Raw genomic sequence first — 18,872 nt, forward strand, 5'->3', positions numbered from 1 at the left:
TTTTCAGGCATGGTAATGCCTCAAAACATTGCCATGTTTTCCAGATTGACTTGTTTTGTGTTGATTGGATTTGTAGTTATAATTTGTTACTTTGTTTTCTTTCAGATTCAACCATTTAAGGTTCCACTTTTTTAGCAGAACCAGTAAGTTATTTATCTTTGCAAGTAAAACATCCCCAGATCCTGTAGCGCACCGATATCCTGTCCAGAACAGGCGGTGTGTGAACTCAGTTTAAGATGCGACAGAGTTTTTGGGTTCTTTCGTGCAGGGATACCTCGATGATCTCCAGCATCTCCACCCGTGTGATTTTGCCATCTCCGTCCAGGTCGTACATGTTGAAGGCCCAGTTGAGTTTCTGCTCGAAGCTGCCTCGCGATGTGATGGACAGTGCGCAGATGAACTCTCTGAAGTCGATGGTGCCGTCGCCGTTTTTGTCGAAGGTCCTGAAAGCGTGCTGGGCGAACTTGGACGCGTCGCCGTAAGGGAAGAACTGGTAACGAAACAGGAAAAAAAATATACATTTTTCACATATTTGGTACAAGCATCTTATATTTTTTCAAACAGTTCTGGATTTCTAGATATATTACTGAGCACATATTTGCAGAAATCTTTGTAGTCGTGTGTCGGGTAGCACCACCGCCTACACTGCTGTCTCTTTAAAAGGTTTATAACGACTTCCAGTTTGTTCGTGGCGATAAGTGTAAAGTTAAGTAGAATTTTTAAAGATATTTCATGTAGATCTGCTTGCCGTGTTTCAGTGCTGGCAAAAAAAAATAGACTTTCTCTTTGTGCTGCTATCCGTGCAATCAGTGCATGTCGGCACTGTGAACATGGGGTCAGAGGTTAATACAGTGACTGTGAAAGAGCCCTGAGCCCCAGCTCAGCTGCTAACTATAAACGCTGTGAAGCTGAGCGATTCATTAGATATAACCTAACACTTGACCGCTCCTGTAAAAAAAGTCAATGGGCAATCTGAGCTGACTGAGGCTGCTCTCACAGGTCTTACGCAGACAAATCAGGGTCGGCTGCTTCGGCCTTCATCAGGAGAAGACAGAAAATATGAAGAGAGATATGCTTCAAGAGACTTTTTTTTATGTTGTGCTGCTACTTCCTGATTGCTTCTTCCCATTTGCATAATTTATTATTTTTCTCCCTTTCTCTTTTGTCTATTTCTACCAAAAACTGGATGACAAAAGTCGGGCTGGTCTCAACTAGCCAATTTTTTTGAAGGACAATTTTGTTTACAGAGACTTTGTAATTAGCTTTATTTGTTGTTTCTATTTTGCTTTTTGTTGTTGTTGTTTATATTTAAAATGTCTTCCAGTTCCAGTGTTAAATGTTCTTTAGAATTTAAAGTTTATTGCTCTTTCAGAATGTGTTTTTGAGTTATTATGTCATTTCCATTATATTACTTGAAAATGGTATCAAAACAACAATATTATTGTTTATCGCAATAACTTCTAGGACTATTTATTGCTCAGGAAAATTTGTTATTGTGTCAGGCCTAATTTTGAATTACTTTTCAAAATTACCTTGGTAATATGTGACCAAACACACTAGCTAATTAGTAGGTGAGTTGTTGTAAAGCTATTGTACAAATGTTTTCTCAACAAGAATAGTAAATATTATGTTCAATAATTGGTTTCTTGTGTGCCAATGACTGGCAAAATAGATTTACCAGCCTTTATCATTGGAAAAAACCCAACAATAGGTTCCAAATCACTATGCCACACTATGTCCTTCCCTATGTTTGTAGTAGTCCAATCACAGAGAAAAAAGGCAAAGACGACACTTCCATCTCTTCTCCCCAAAGTAACAGCGACAGCATTGACAGATTGTGTGGTGTCACAACAGGCGGGTTGAGGAATGAGGGCAGAAATGGCACCCCAGCAGAGAAGTATGGACGGCTGGAGATAACTGAAAACACTCAGAAGAAAGAATCCCAGAGAAGGGAGGAAGACAATGCTGAAGGGGCTTAGGCAGTTTCAAACAGATGCAAAACCGCTCATCTTCAATGAGACACCGCCCGTTGCAGATGAGCGAATTATCCATGCAACTTTCTCCTACTGCAGCAAATCAAACCATCAGTAGGGCAGAGAAAATGTGGGGGAGGCAGTGCTGGATGGCAAAGTGATGAGGAGAGACAAGAGGAGCGAGGGCACTGAAGAAATGACGGAGGAGCCAACTAAAGCGAGCGTGACGGTCCAAGTATTAGAAGAAGCTTCGCGGCTCGCTGATCCAAGTTCACTCTAATAAGACCAAACTAATCTTAGCAAGAAAACCCCTTTGGGACTGAGCGGGAAGCCACCAGAATATACGAGACACTCTGAAGAAATGCAATGTGGCTTCCTTCCTACAGGCGCAATCTTCGGTACGGACTCCACATCAGTTCATTAATCTGCCCAGGAGGAGCAAATGGATGGACAACTACGGAAAGATGCAGAAAGGATCGGAACGGGACAGTAAAAAGACAAAAACACTACATGGCACACAACTTCCCTTTACTGTCTAAACTGATGTAGTTGCAAATGAACAGCCAGGGATATTGGGTCGTTAATGCTTCCAGAAAGTATCTGTCCTCTGCTCATCTGGCCCCTGTTTGCTTTCATGGCTGTTTAATGTGGTGGTTTGGATCGGGCCATCAAAGGACAGGCTAAATGCCAGACCGCTTCTGTCCACTCTAGGAGGGAACAAGACCGCCAGATGCAAGGGGGCGGGGTGTAGCAATGGCTAATGTCATTCAGCGTGTTTGTGTGCGTCATTGAGAGGGCAGGCAAAGCATATTCTGTCAAACTAATATTTGCTTTAACATCCAATCTCCTCACACTCTCATATACACACCCCAAAACAAACAGCAGTTAACTGGAACATTAAAGCCTTTATAGTCAGCCTGCAAGTTGGCATTGATCCAAAAGCTATGGTGGGTGGAGGAAGGAGGGTACAGACAGAGGACACAAGTTTTCCCATGGATTGGATTATTGCTACAGCCTAAACCCTCAAGTCCAGCATGGCGACAAATGACTCGGGGATTGATTAAAACATATCTGCGTAAAAGCCAATTCTTTCACGCCCATCTCCATAGTCTACCCTCCCAAATCTGCATTTGAAAGTCGAGCTAAACACTTGAGCTGACTTAGTGACGGCTTAAAGGCTTCAAGAGATGAGTGTGTGGGTTGTGATTTAAGTGAGGAGGGCATATTTCCCACTCAAGAGATGCTGTTTCAGTTTGGGAACTGTGTTTAACTGGATTACTGTTATCTAAGAACCAAAAGAGTTATTTGTGACTCTGAAAGCGATGAGTTATTTCAAGTTCTTGTTATGACTCCCTTTGGTTCTCGCTCTCTCATTTATGCTTATTTATAGGCAACATCCCACCCACTGACAAATATGAGGTACTTTTCTGATTGTATTATGTTGAGTATCAGATCGATCGGTTATGTAATGGTACACTTAACATTTCCTGCACTTTCTCAGGACGACGTATTCCTCTTGATGGCATCTCAGAACAGCTGGTTTACAAAGGGTGGAGGATGAGCCAAAGATTCTCAACCTGAACAAAACTCAGGTTGGGGTTCAGTCTTTCCCCTTCATCAGAGGTTTTGGGTATCTTGGTATCTAGTTGAAATACCAACTAGGGTGGAATGGGATCAATGTTCCTTGAAATGGTACGTTGAGGTAAAAAAAGGAGCTGAGAGTCACTGAGCTGATTTGGTAACATCCCATTGGGAAAAGACTTCTGGGACACAGCCACCACTCTTGTGCCCCCACTTTTTTGGGGCAGCAAGTACAATCTTTACTTGTTGCAGATACTTCAACATTAAATAGTGCAACTGTAACACTTCTATAGGTACGTGAAGACCTGGCATCATAATGCCGGCATTCACTGAAGTACCAGCTCTTTAGGCCTAAATGCACTGACTTATTTAGGAGTACCTCCAACATCAAGACATTTGAATTTTGAGGAATTCAAATGTCTTGATGTCTTGTTTTGAGAAATGGGGTGTTCCATTTACCTTAAAAGTTGAATCTCAAAGTTTAACTGTGTTCCAGTTTTAATTCGCAGAACAGTTATGATTTGCTAATTGACAGTAGTCAGCCAAACAAACCGAAAGTGTTTCTCCACATCTAGAACGTTCAATCACCTTAGCAAATGTTCTGACATGAGCTCCACAGTACCTGATCCAATGAGATTTAAACCATCAGAAGGAAATGGTTTTCTGCTAACACTTACTTTAATTACAGTGGCAGCCATATTTGTTTTTCAGATCAGAGCTGAAGACAAGCCTCCAACTTTCCGAGTCAGAATTTTGACATCAGGGGTCATCGATGTTCAACTGGCCGACTTGGGGCATCTATTGCTCATCAGCTTTTTCCCCTCTCTTGATCTATCTAAACTAAAAGATTACTTTGTTGCTATGGTTATGAATTATAACAACTGTCTGAAACAAAGAAAGAGAAGAAAAAAAACTTTCAGCTGCTCAGGATTCCAAACCAGAGGGAACAATTATCCAAACATGCAACGAGTTAACTATAAAACATGAAAGATCAAATCAGAGCTAATGTAGCCTAGCTACTCCTGGATGGTGCCACTATTAGCACCACAATTCCAATATAATGTTAAGAACTTTAAGACAAAAGATGTTTTGATCATGTAAATTAGCTACAGCATTTATTGTACTTTTAACCAAAAGAACGCAAAAGTCTTACATCAAATTAGTTTTCTAAATTTATAAAAAAAAAAAAAATACAAATGATTTTAACCATTCTTATGAAAAGATTATCTGATAATATAAATGTAATCTTAATATGTTAAGACAGGGAAATACATAAAAAAGCAAATTATTAATACATAAAAATAAATGCTTTTGTTACTTTACATGACAAAGTCAGCAGGCCAGAAGCTCAACAAGCGGCCAGACAGCCAATCAGGGCGACCTTATACGTGATCACCCATGCAGTCAGTGACCTATAATGTCTTTTCTGGACTGCCGCCATGTCAATTCCACGCTCCTGATTTAGGCTCACAGATTGAGCCCCTATCCTGTCCCTGTCCATGTCGTTCCACCTGCTGCCTCCATGTGCGTGCAGACACCACGAGTGTGTGCAGACACACGGTCAGACAAGCACCACACATTGCATGCCCTCTCTCCGCTATCTTTCCAAACTAAATGGATGGTTCAATATCATTCGGCCAGCGGATAAATGGTTGCAGGAGTGGTGCCAAATAGGAAACAGGCTGTCTGCTATTAACCGTTTACTGGCCACAAAAACATAAATGCTGCACAATAGAAAAGCAATATGCTATTACTAAATAGGTATATCCATAACATTTTGTCACAGTGCAACCACAGACATCTTTGTGTTTTACTGGGAGTGCTTGAAGTAGTTCAGCACTAAGCACATGTTAGAACTGGAAAGAAAACAAAACTCTTCCAATTTTCTTTTTTTTTTATTTTTTATAAATAACTGTTGCATGCGTTTGTATTCACCCAACTGAGTCAATACTTTGTAGAATCATCTTCCTCTGTAGGTACTGCTCCCAGTCTTGTGAGCCTATGTTTTTAAGGGCATTGCTCAACTAAAGACACAAGTTTCTACACATTTTTTGTAGAATATATCAAGGTCATTCAGATTGAATGTGATTCCAAATCACAGTGGCAAGCTTTCTACTTGCCGCTTTTCAATGAAAGACAGATTTTTGGAGAAAAGCCAGAGTTTGGCTGCCTCTCTTGCAGAGTGTCCATTACTAATGTGCGCAAAACTTTTTTGATGTTCTGCTAATGTCGAAAAATACAATTCCACAACTGTGGTGTTTCCTTTAAATACGAAATTAAATTAAAATCACAGGTGAATAAGTTTGTTTACATGATGAGTCATTCAAAGTCATGGTGGTGATGGGATACCTAGCGATACCATTAGCTTTCAGAGGAGACTTTGACGACTTATTGAGGCATTGGAGTGACACAAGCATTGTTGCTATTGCTGAACATAAACCAAGATGATGTGAAATGTGTTTCCATTGCAGTTTTGCCATAGACCAATTTTGATACGGCTGAAAAACCACCTCATCCTAACGTGAAAATATTTGAACAAATTAACATGTTTTTTCAAAATCACCTTGTTTCCATTAAACAAATTTATTTATTTTTCCAATTTGCACTAATTTATTGTAAATGGGGTTTTCTGCTCAGTGCTCCATTTGCAGTTGAGGTGTATGGCCGTGTCTTGGTAGGTTTGTTGAGTCCTATTTTTCCAATTTCAGATTGATGTTCAACAATCTGAAAGCTGGGGTATAAAATGTCTAAAAGCATGCCAGCTTTAGACATTTCATACTCCAACATGATTTATGATCCAGAAAATATGGCAATTGTTTTACCTGGGATTTATTCAGATATTTTAGAATAAAAGAAGACAAATTGATGGAATGGAAGACACTTTTTTTAGAGTTATATTGGCAAAATAAGTGTTTCTTTATGTGAGGGGTTTATTGCCCCTCACATAAAATCCAAATAATATACATCGAGGCAAAGTTTAATATTCAATTCCTACAATACAAAGCAGCAGCACTATTTTTCCTCACAGCAAACATCCACAGGTTGAACTGACATATTCCCACCGTGAAGGCGAAGAGCGGTGTAAATAACGCCTTATGTATCATGCACCCTTTTTCCAATATTGTCAGATAAAATGCAGCCTGTTAGCAGAAATACACCGCTGTTCCTGACAGGGCGAGCTGTCTGTGCATATGGGTGTTTACACTGCTTCGTCAAGAGCACTCCGTAGATGCTGCTTTATTGAGCAGAATGCAGGGGCATGACGGGAGGGGAGGGTGAAGGGGAGAGGGAAAGAGGGAAAATGCATATAATCCATGGCAGGGACACATTTACAGTGTCTGTCTGCGTCAGCTCTTACATAAACCCGCAATGACGAGCCAAAAAGCGTCAGAAACTGAGCCAGCGCAAATCTGTAGCCGCGGCTGCTTCCAAGCCTGTAGGGTCTGCACTGGTACACACGCACACACACACACACACACACACACACACGCACGCAAATCCCCTTTTGCCCTGGAAAATACGTTTTTAATCATCCTCTTGTTACTTTCGCCTGGGTGTCTGTCATGATGTGATTATCACCAAAGCAGCACAACTTAGCCGCTCTTTGTCCGTGAGGAAATTTCTCATTGATAGAAATGTTTTATTCTTTTTCAACAGTGTACAGTAAACATGCACAATGAGATAAAAGTCTGACGCACATCATTCAGAACGCATAAAGGAAATAAAACGAGAGAAACGACACGCACACAGTTCTGAGATTAGATAATTGTACCATTCAGGTCTTTTCCTTTTACTACTCAATCCATTATGGCTTACAGCAGGGAATAATTGTTGAACACTTGAAAATAGTAACACTACACACTTAGAATTGAGCGAGGAAGGCAACTTATCCAGACATTCCTGCTACACCCTGGAAGAAGGAGCTTGTATAAGTGTTTTTGCTAATTTCAACAAGATACACTTGAGACAACACCGATGTTTTGGATATATCCAAACAGTAAAAGGTTTCAGACAAACCCACTTGAGAATGTATTGTTGGGGAAAAGCAATATGTTAATACCAGTGTTGTGGTCAAGACCACCTAACCCGAGACCAAGACAAGACCAAGACCGAGGGAAGTCGAGACCGAGTCAAGACCAAGACCAGTGCCCCACACTACATGATACGATAAAATGTGAAATATGATCAAAATTACTTCTCAAATTGATCTGAAAAATCCATATTCCCATAAAACACCTAGATATGAAATACTTAATAAATTTAACCAATATTAAAAGCAGAACAAACTCTTCTGCTTTGCTTCCATCTCTGTGCTACGATCTGCGGTGGTCTTGTGCCATCCCTAAAAAGATAACGCCCTGGGTGTTTGTCCATGTTGCTCATGTCAGAAACCACCACTGTCTGCACCATTAAACATAGCAATTGAGGCAATGCCCTGACGGTAAATAACGCTCAACTATGAACACTGACCAAGGAGCAACAAGCAAGAAGTAACCAAACAGAAGGCGCTCATCGTGACTGTTTTCACTCTCTATCCCAGTACATGAAGCCAGGCAGTCTGACACCATGGCAGACTACCATTACAGCTGCCACTTTGAACGAAAACAATCAAAGAGCAATGTGCATGTTCTGTGTGCTCTTTCGTTCTTGTGTTTTATTTATTTGTTAATTAAAAAAATATCAACGTACATAATTAAATAAAATAATGAGAGCTACTGCAGTGTACGCAGAGGATTACAAGAACAAAGAAGAGTGTTCCGTCAGGTCAGCATACGCTGTCAGATCGTCATACGCTTACCTTTCTTTGAGCTTCTTTTCTGAGTGACGAAAAAGTTAGACGTTGTCCCTGTCATGATCCGTGTTTCTATGTATTTATTTTAAGATTTTTCTGTGTTCAGTTTCTGTCCTGAGTCTTTGTTGTTTCTGTGTCTTCCTTGTTGATTGCTTCCCGGGTGTGTCTAGTTACCTGATTACCCTCGTATGTATTTAAGTCCACCTGTTGTCTTTGTCTCTTGTCGGATCCTTGTCGTACGTCGTATGTCATTTGTCTGCTTGCCACCACAGTCGAACTGTAAAGACCTGTGTTGGTTCAGCTCTCGTTTTCAGTCCTCTCTTTCAGTTGCTGTGTGCTAACTCTCTGCCGTGCCGCCTGTTATGGACTGTGTTTGAGCTCTCTTTATTAAATTCATCATCATCTTCATCACTACCTGGGTCATCAGCGTTCATTCTCACCACCACCAACCAGACCCCATGACAGTCCTCACCGTCTGTGAAAGCGAAGCGCTGCTGAGTTAGCTGTGGCCATCGGATTTCTTATGATTTATGCAGCGCTATTATATTACTGACGATTAGACAAACATTTTCTGCCGCTGAGAGAAAACCACTGCGCATGTCTCAGAGCGCTGCGTGCGAGCGAAAGGTGGGGGGTAAGGGGGAGAAACAGAAACACGTAATTGGCAAGTCACGTTATTGGTCGGATTTTAATCGGTACGTTTTGCATCCACTGAAAACAAAGATGTTAAGAAATAAACTGGATAGTATGCTGTACATTTAGTGATATTTTCACAGTTGCGGTCTCGACTGGTCTTGAAATAAAATGCCGAGTCCTCAGCGCCCAAGACCGAGACCAAATGCGGTCGAGTCCAAGACGAGACCGAGACCATCAAAAAATGGTCTCGAGACCAAGAAAGATCTCGAGTACTACAACACTGGTTAATACATATTATATATTAATTTTGCTTTGTTACATAGATTTCAATGTATTAATTTTTTTGACGCATTCATTTCTTCTCTTCTGGCGGAACCTTTGTATTGGTGCGTTTCCGGTACCACCAGTAAATCTGGTAAATTAATTTTTACCATTTTCCTTTTTGTTTCTCTTGAAAGAAACGAAACTTCACAGTTTGATTAGTCCGCACCTAGCAGCTGAAAAAAAGGTCCAACAGGAAACTGGTGCTGGAGTAGCGCTGCTTTTTTCATAGTCAAAGGCCGGAGGTTTGAAGCACAAAGAACAGGTTTGGTGGAAAAGCTCTTTTAAGCATTAATTTACTATAAATCACTAAACATTGTGGGGTTTGTTTCTGGTCAGGGAGGTGACCTGCTGCATCAAGCCTTGGCAGTGGCAGCTGCATTGTGTCTGCATTTAGTTGTTATCCTATATTAGTGTGAACATGTGCAAAAAAGTTGAAGTGCAAATTAAAATGTAAAATACGTACACTGCCTTTCACGCTGACTCAGACTCAAACTGTACCTAATACTCTTATAAAGCCCTGCAGATTAAAATTTCATAAGCAACAAGGCTCATCCCTCCCTTTTCTAAGACATTGTAATTTGAGATGAGGGGATGGTTGGATTTAGAGAGTACTTCCTCTTAGATATTATTTGATGATAATAATTTCTACATTTATTCCACATGTCAAACATAGCAAATATAAAGCCCCACTTCTGACACCACATTCTGCCTAAGGAGCCCCCCAAAAATAATAACTGATTATATGCTTTCAGTGCCTGGAGATAAGCGCCTGGACATCAGTGTTGTACTGCGAAACATGGGATTGAGCCTGAACCACTGATTCCTGAAAAGCTGCTGGTCACTCAGCTTGAGATTTAAGAGGAATTTGGTCTGCCCCCCTCTTTGACCCCAGTTATCTGTGGTTACAAAACGCCCATCTGCTGGCAATAACCATGTGTGAAAAGTGTAAGTGTCAAATCACCAGCAGATGGCAGCGTTGAGTATGAAATCTTCCTTCATGTGTGGGGATGGGGAAGAGAGCGGTTGCGGCGGGCATGCGGGAGAGAATAAGCAACGGAGAAGTAAATATAACTAATTTGTACATGGGACAATGTGGAGAACTGTTTATTCTGATACAGAATTTTATATTTAGTGCTAAAAGCTGATTTAAAATAATCAACTCTCCATCAGAGCTTATTTCTAGTTGTTTCCGCTTCAGACTGAGATCTAAATCAGTAAGAAAAAAAGATGCTAAAGATGACAGCAAGCAGAAAATGAATCACGGCTGGGCTGTCGGGTTTGGCAGGTATACCTGAGGACTACCCCTCTGTCTTAGTGACGCAAATCAAAGCGAGGCAGAACAACAGAGGACGAGCAGCTTGCTTATCTCCCCTCACCAGCGGTGTGTCCGGAACGGCTCGTCTCTTGAGCACTTGGCAGATAAAGACGGCAGCAGCTCGCGCGGTTTGAAACGGCCTATTTAAAAAGCTGATATCAGGCCTGTGAGCCCCTCCGGCATAGCCTGGGCCAAAAGAGAGGCAGAAGACAAGAAGAAACAAAGAAATAAAGAGGGAAAGAAGGAATGAAAGAAGTGAGGGTAGGGAGGTGAGAGCGAGATATAGGAGTGTGAGGAAGGGAGACGGTGAGGAAATACCACAGGACAAAACACAACACGCAGCCTCTGTTTCTTGGGGTGTCCACACGATGGTTCATTACTCACGTTGTGCCTTCATTTCATATGAATCATCGAATCTCTTTGGCATGGATTTATTAATCATGACTGCTCAATCCTTTCTGCGTCTCTGCATGCATCCAAGAGGTTTCATCTATAAGACTGCATGCAAATGTTTGCGTGTTCCCATTGTCACTGTATTACGTCTTACCAAGAGCACACGCCATCAAGATGTCTCATATCCTGTCCCTCTAGGCTAGTAAAAACCAGCCCCCGTTACACTTTGCTTCGTCCAGAGGATCTGGACTCCAGGGTATTGAGAAATGATTGCTTGCTGGAGACATGGATGCTGTTGAAGTTTTAAATTTTACCCAATCGATAATGTTTGGCTGTGACGTGCATAATGCACCAGCTGGATGTTATGAAGTTTACCGGAAATTGCCCGTAAACTTCATAAGTTTATTGACAAGGATGGTTGTTGACAGAGGATGGTTGTCTGTCAAAAGCCATCCTCCACTGCGAATGATTACATTATTTGAAAAGTCTCAAAACAACAGCATTTTTGTTAACTTTCTGGGGCAATTTATCATCCAGCAAAATCTGTTATTGTGGATTTTGTATCACTATATGCTAGTAGGAGCTACTATAGCTACGTTCTCATCCTTTTCGCTCTGTAATTGTTACATTACGTATCATGATTGTGTGAAATGTCGTTCAACAGAATCGGAAATTGAAACTTATGCCCCTGATCTACCTCGGCTGTAAAGCGCAAAAAGAGATTGTGGAGCTAGTGCTGCTTCATCCATAGCAAAGTCAGCGGCAGCAGCTGTCCAGTCCGTGGGAGGCCACAGAACGGAGACATCGTGTAATCCTACAGCGCTCGTCTAATCTGCAAAATCAATCAGTATGTTGATCAGCGGAAGCTGATGCAGATAATAGCATGCTAAGAAGAGTATACAACAACATTTCTTTGAATTAAAGCAGGGAATTGCATTTGGAAAGCATGCATAAGGATGTCGACCCGCCGGAAGTCCCCCATTAGAAAAAGGGAATCGGTCGCAGCTCACTCTGTTGTGACGCGAACGAACAAGCAGTCCACAATGGAGGCGGAGGAAAAAGTGAGATCTGAACAGATTATTCACCCACACCATCAAACTTAAATGGTGCTCAAGGCTTAGCAAAAGTGTGGGAGGTATTACATGCAATTATCACGGATCATTCCAACGGAGCAGCCCATGGAAAGCTCGGCTTTAAACTGAGCTGAGAAACAAATGATTAAAGATGAAGACGGAAGCATTAGATTGTGATGCAGCGCAGGATTGTGAGGTGTTGAACTCAAGTAGAGAAGTTGAAGGTTAACTTCAAAGTTTAAAATACTTGTTTATGTCTACATCTGGTGGGAGAAGCTAAAAGTTGCAAGAACATCTGAGACATTTTGTGACAAAAAAGCAAAAATCTGTAGCAACAGGAAATACTTTTTCAGCACAATGTGGCATATTTTGATTAATTTCTAAATGGTCAGATATTATAACAAGGTTTATTCTTACTGTCTCCACTAACACAAGCTGAGAGGTCTCGCTCTCATGGGGTGGCGGACGGCTGACCAGAATGTATGCTAACTGCTTGAAAATCATTCTTGCCACCACCAACAAGTTCCCAAGCCCGATTAGCGCAACTGATAGCTCTACTCTCTGCTGAGTCATGATGGACAATCAAATGTGCTAACAGGGCTATTTCCCCTGAGAGCAAAACCTAAAAAAGTTCGTCCATCTGAACGCACTCACACGACAGACGTGAGCCTCCCTGAAACTTGCTGAATAATTGAATCACGCCGTTGCAGCCCACAGGGAGGCACTTTCCAGAGGCTGCAGAGCACGACAGGGTTCAAAGCTGTTCATTTTGATAAATCCAACATCTGGCCTTTTGGCTTCCTCTTTGTCTCAAAGTTTCAATCCTGTCTTTTCGATGTAACTCTCTCTTTCTGTCTGTCTCTGATTGCATTTGGGTGTCCCTGTTCACTGTTACAGCCCATTTTGAGGCCATCTCATCTACAACCTCTAACTCAGCGGTGCTCAGTAATTAACACCCATTATCCAGTCTGAGAGACCAGAGAATATTCATGATGGGAAAATGACAGACTACTGATTCGGAGTCAGATTCTCCTCCCTGTGTACTCTGTAAACATTGCAAATTCCTATTTAGTCCAGAATTTATTCAATTTGTCTCCTTTAGTTTTCTACATGTTCAAACAGCAACAGAGGGAGGCTTGATGCTATATTAGTAGGCTTGTGCACATCACAAATATTTTCTTTCCTCTAAAGTCAATAGAAAATATTCAGTTTCTTGCCTTTCAGGAGCAATTCTTCAGTCTTCAGCGCTGTGTGTGCTGTGTGTGCGTGTGTGTGCCTGAGTTGTGGCAACGATGGAGAATGGCATCAGCTTCAGAGATGACAAAAGCTATTTTTAGAGCATGCCAGCCATGAGCTTACTTAGGCAGAAGAGGAAAAAGAGACGAGGCAGAGTGTGGAAATGAAAGACGGGAAATGTAAGGAAGTGACACAGAGAGGCTGATAACAGTCAGAAGGGTAAATCAGAGGAAGAATGTTTATAATCGAGGCTTTCAGAGGCTCCTTTTTAAATGTTGTTGCATTCATAATAGCTCAACATTTTTTCTAGACTTACAATATCCATTCAGCCTTTTCACACTTTACCACCCCACAACTACAAACTGCAGTATTTTAATGGGATTGTATCCCATAGGCCAAGACAAATGGCTTAGAAGTAAAATTACATGGTTTTTACATTTTGTAACTAAAATCTAAAATCTCAGGTATGCACAAACCTCTAAAGCCCATTTACTCTGATATTCCATTATAGATTGATTGATTGATTGATTGATTGATTGATTGATTGATTGATTGATTGATTCCAAAATTAAATCCAGTGAAAATATTATTTGGCTCACATCTAACAAGCTCAATCTTTCTATCTATCTATCTTAGATAGATAGATAGATAGATAGATAGATAGATAGATAGATAGATAGATAGATAGATAGATAGATAGATAGATAGATAGATAGATAGATCTATCTAGCTTGTTAGCTAGCAATCTAGCTAACAAGATTGCTAGCTATCTTGTTAGCTAGCTAGCAATGTCACTAGCTTAGCTACCTATCTATGTCGCTAGCTGTCTATCAATCTCGCCAGGTAGCTCTAGCTATCTATGTATCTGTCTATCTTGTGAACTAGCTAGCTAGACATTAAAGGTTTCTTCTGTTTTTTTTGTTTTTTTTAATTGACTCTTTCTTGATTAGCTCAAAGTCAAAAAAGGAAGAAATTAGATGAAGAAAACTGAGAAAAACTACCTTCTCTTGGACTTTTTCTTGTAGCTTTGTAATGGTAATATGATAATGATAATGGTGTAATAAACAGCTATAATTTAAAAAAAAATTAAAGACAAAAACACCACAAAATTAAGGAATCTACAGGTTTGTGTGTCTAGTGCAAACTGCAATCTTCGAAAATAAATAGCAATAACCTAAGTCATTTCCAAGTATTGTTTCAGTTGAACTCATCAACCCTTTGTGTATATCTGCTTTAATTAACCAAGTCTGAAGTTTGAGCAAAACACCTTAAAAATGATATAAACTCCAGATCACCTGATGCCGTCTGAGCTGATGAATCCAATTTCCCACAATGCACGCCTCGTCTCTTTTCATTGCATATTCCATTAGTGATACCCAGTGCATCAGTGCCTTTAAATATTCATATCAATCCTGCAGCATGGATGTTATTTAGCTCTAATCTGTGAGTCTAGCGACACAGTTAGCAAATAAGAGGATGCTTTAAAAGTTCTATTTCCCGTAAAACCGAACAGATCCCCCAGGGGCCCCAACACCTTCTGCGACATCTGTCCTAATGATGCACAAAGAGTTTCCAAACGAGTCTTCTTTCATAATTAATGTTCCATGTCAGTGTGACGGCGCATCTCTGTCTTTTCTGTCTGTCCCTTTGTCTCCTGTGATTAGGCCCCATATGTTTCCTCGCAGAAACGTGGCTGTTGGCCAGATGATGTCAGTGTCCCTCTGTCGCTCCATTTACCTTCCTGTGATCTGTCTGTCAGTCTGTCTGCGGGCCGCGGGGAGTCTCACACTCGGGAGGCAGGCGTGCGGAGAGATGGGCGCTCATACCGTACCCGTAAACAACGAAAAGCCTGTAGGCACGGCTAGATTTGCATCAGAGCGGGATCCATCCATACATCTTTATTCAGGCCAGCGCATGTATTTACTTTGGGCTTAAGGGTACAGCTATTGCCTTTTTAGCAGTGCAGAGGAACAAAACTCATTCCGTTCTCTAGTAAAACCCTTAAAACCCAACAATCACAAGGTGGACAACATTTCTACTAAAGATATACCTCAATCCAATCACCTACAGGTTCTCAGGCGTCAATGCTCAACAGGAGGCTTGAGTTTCAGGGCGATGTTTCACACGGTGTGTGAATTAACTCGGAAGGTTCACTTCCATTTTTGTGCCGCCGTCTGAACTCAGCCACACCGCTAAATGTGGGAATCCACAGGGGAAACAGAAAGAGCAACAGGTCATTTTAACGATTTGGAGACTGTGTGGTCAGGAAATGTGAGCAGAGAACTTGCTTTTAAAAAAACTACCAACAACCATCGTCATACCTAACGTTTTGAGCAAACTTTAACCTTTAGATTTTGGAGGTAAGATTCAGGTAATAATGTCAGTGAAACTGGCAACTGGATTCTCTAACAGAAGTAAAAACAACTTAGACATTTTGCTAACCAGTGCTAAACTATGAGTGTCGAACAGCCCCAAAACTGACTGCTGAGGTAACATGAAAAACATCTTTCTGTTGGCCAGAGTCCAACGATTATTATCCAATTTCTGTTAGAGTTAGGTTTGCTGCTTTGACTAGGACCCTTATTAAGTTTGTTTAATTGACTGGTATTGGAGGTTAGCGCGACCCCAGAGTTTTTTCGCTATTCACAAACAACTGTGTTACGTAACTTTTGAGACCCGTTCCAAAAATTCTCAGAACTGCCTTTTTTAATAGTTCATACAGAAAATGTACCTTAGTATGCATCAATACGCACAGCAGAACCTGTCTTACCACTAACTATACAAGTTAATGTTTACAGTCTTCCATATTTCTACTCTCTGGAGGTACAGCCAATCAGCGCAAAGGAAAATAAATAGTGCTCCTGCTTTGGCTGCTTTGGAAAAGCCAGCCATTAGCATGTCAAATAGCACTGTGACTAGGTATGTTATTTTCCCAAGATGCATTTGTTTTCCTGAATATTTCTGAATATTTCTGATCCCTGATATTGGTCAACTGTTTGTGTTTATGTCAGCAGCAACGTGTGCTACCACATTCAATAACATAGCAGCAAAAAGGGTTTTGGAATTGAAAATGTTTGTTTTGTCGATACAAAGTTTTTGGCTAAAATGCAACTAACTTCAATTCATCAGTTACAGACTCAGAAATTAACTCCATGAAAAATTTTCATTGAGTCCCACCACTGCATAATACTTTTAAAGTTAAGATGAACTAAATCAGGAGGATATTTTTGAAATTCTTCAAGGTAAAGTATGGAAAACTCATGTCACATTTTGGGCGTGTGGTAAAACAAAATAATCAAAATCCCATAAAGCCTAACGAGGACAAACTCCTTCATAGCAGGCTTGCCCTCCACAGGCCATTGATCCAAGACGCTTTGATGAATGGCGGTTTAGAGCTAAAGCTTCCCTTCATCCATCACCTCTGCCTCCATTCTAGTTTCCACCACTATCTGTTTAAATGAGGAATGCACTTCTCCTATCATTATTTTTCTAATGGTGAACCTTTTAGGTGATAATGCCGGGCATACTGAAATATTGAAATGTTCTAAGTGGAAAATTAAAGCTGAGTACTGACTTCTGAACCACGAAATTTGCATTTAAATGTGGTATTTCCATTTAATTGACCAAACTAATGGGTGTTTTAACTGCTGGTTTTCTGAAGTGCTCATGTTTTTCTTTTTGTTTTGGTCCTCTGCTTGAGTTCTTTCTGTAATTTGTGAACATTATCGGTACTGATTCTCAGCATACATAAAATAAATGGGATTTCTGTTTTAAAATTCTGAATATGATGGGACACATGGAGCTACTGAAGCCTAAACGTGACGTTTTGTTGCACCGCATCAAAGGAAGCCTTCAGACAGAGGGCCATTACTTCCAGCTGACATGCTGCACCTGCTTTTACCGCTTTATTTTTATCCCCAGAAAAGTTACATTTACTGCAGGTAGGCTGCCGTTTATCACCCTGCCTGGGAAAAAAAATTGGACATTTCTGAGCTTGAAAATTTGGAAATTTGTTAAGAAAAAAAAAAAAACTCTGAAATTTTCTGGAAAAACATTGAGAAATTTCTTAATTTGAAAAGTCAAAAAATTAGCTAGAAAAGAAAATCTGAAATGTTGATATTAATCCCACAAATGGTCTAGAAAGAGCTGGGAAATTTTAGACTTTGAGAAATTGAAAATCTGCATGAAAGAAACTGAAATTTTGAAATTTATCTCAGAAGAATTTTAAAGACAAATTGGAAATTTCTGAGTTTGAGAAGTAGAAAATTTGCTAGAAAACAATCTGAAATGTTGACAGAAATCCCAGAAATTTTCTAGAAAAAACTTGGAAATTTCAGGGTTTGAAAAGTAAAAAAAAAAAAAGAGAAAAAAATCTAAAAAGCAAAATATGAAGATTAATCTCAAATGTTTTCCAGAAAAAAACTTGGAAATTTCAAGTTTTAAAAATCAAAGAAAAAAAAAATCTAAATTTTTTTTAAGATTAATCTTAGATGTTTTCCTAAAAAAAAAAAAAACTTGGACATTTTTCATCTTGTCAAACTCATAAAATTCCCAAAAAGTCAAAAAATTAATCTCAAAATTTCTAAATTCTTTTGGCAGAAATGTACTGCTCCTTTATTTTATTTTTCTATCTACAACCTAACACGGCATAGTAAGCTTCTGGTCACCGGTGGATGGTCTGTAGATATTCATCCAGGAAGTGTCTTTGCTCTCATTTCTACATCCAGTGGCTCTAATGACTAATAAATAATTTAACCACGCTTTCCTTCATTTGCTTAGTTTTTCTCACCTCTGCCCCGTTTTCTGCTTCTTACTTTCTCCCACCCTCCCACTAAACATATGACCCCCCCACACTCCCACCTCTCCCACTGCCAACTCTACACACACACAGTGACTCTTCACAGAAATCTGTCTCACTGATGTGAGGTCGCAGTCAAACTTTTTTCTTCTTCTTCTTCCATTTATTGGCTATTTAGATTTTAAAAAGCCCTATCACTGATATATTGTTGCCTAGAAACATCAAAATGAGCTGCAATCAAAAAATAGGTGGTACCCTCAGCCCTCTAGATTTGAACTGTGTTGCTTCTTTTGTGATTTTTCTTCCACTTTTCCTATTTGAATAGGACTTATTGACAGTTTTTTTAACGACTGGTAGTGAGCAGATGTAGAAAGTTAGGGTTAAAAAAGTTGCCATTTAGCAGAAGTGACCTGGATGCATAAGTGTGTGTTATGCAATGGTAGACCCCCCCTCCGGCAACGATGCATTTCCCAGCCCCACTGATAAAAGATTAATGCTCATTCTTACACTACTGTGAGTGCTTTCTTCCTTGAGGACTCTCAGGAAGTTCAAACATAAAGCACAAGATGCTAAAAATAAAAAATATTTTTTTAAATAACGGGTGATTCTGGATGTTTCCTTCCTGGACTTACAGGCCACAAATATTTACTGATATATATATATAAAATCAACCACTTGCTTATTTAGAAACCAGACAAAACATGCTGTTTCAACTTCTGTTTCCTCAAAAGGCCTTTAAAAACGCTGTAAA

General features: G+C 40.2%; 1 protein-coding gene across 1 annotated transcript in view; it reads right to left on the minus strand.

The window, feature by feature from the left end:
* Positions 1-18,872, minus strand: part of vsnl1a (visinin-like 1a) — a 38,918-nt gene that overhangs the window by 4,200 nt on the left and 15,846 nt on the right. Inside the window, exon 3 of the mRNA XM_015032538.1 lies at positions 275-490. Coding sequence (XP_014888024.1) covers positions 275-490 — 216 coding nt within the window. The remainder of the gene's footprint in view (positions 1-274; positions 491-18,872) is intronic.

Source organism: Poecilia latipinna, unplaced genomic scaffold (assembly GCF_001443285.1).
Source record: "Poecilia latipinna isolate Pla-1442-1.1 unplaced genomic scaffold, P_latipinna-1.0 Scaffold244, whole genome shotgun sequence".
Taxonomy (NCBI): domain Eukaryota; kingdom Metazoa; phylum Chordata; class Actinopteri; order Cyprinodontiformes; family Poeciliidae; genus Poecilia; species Poecilia latipinna.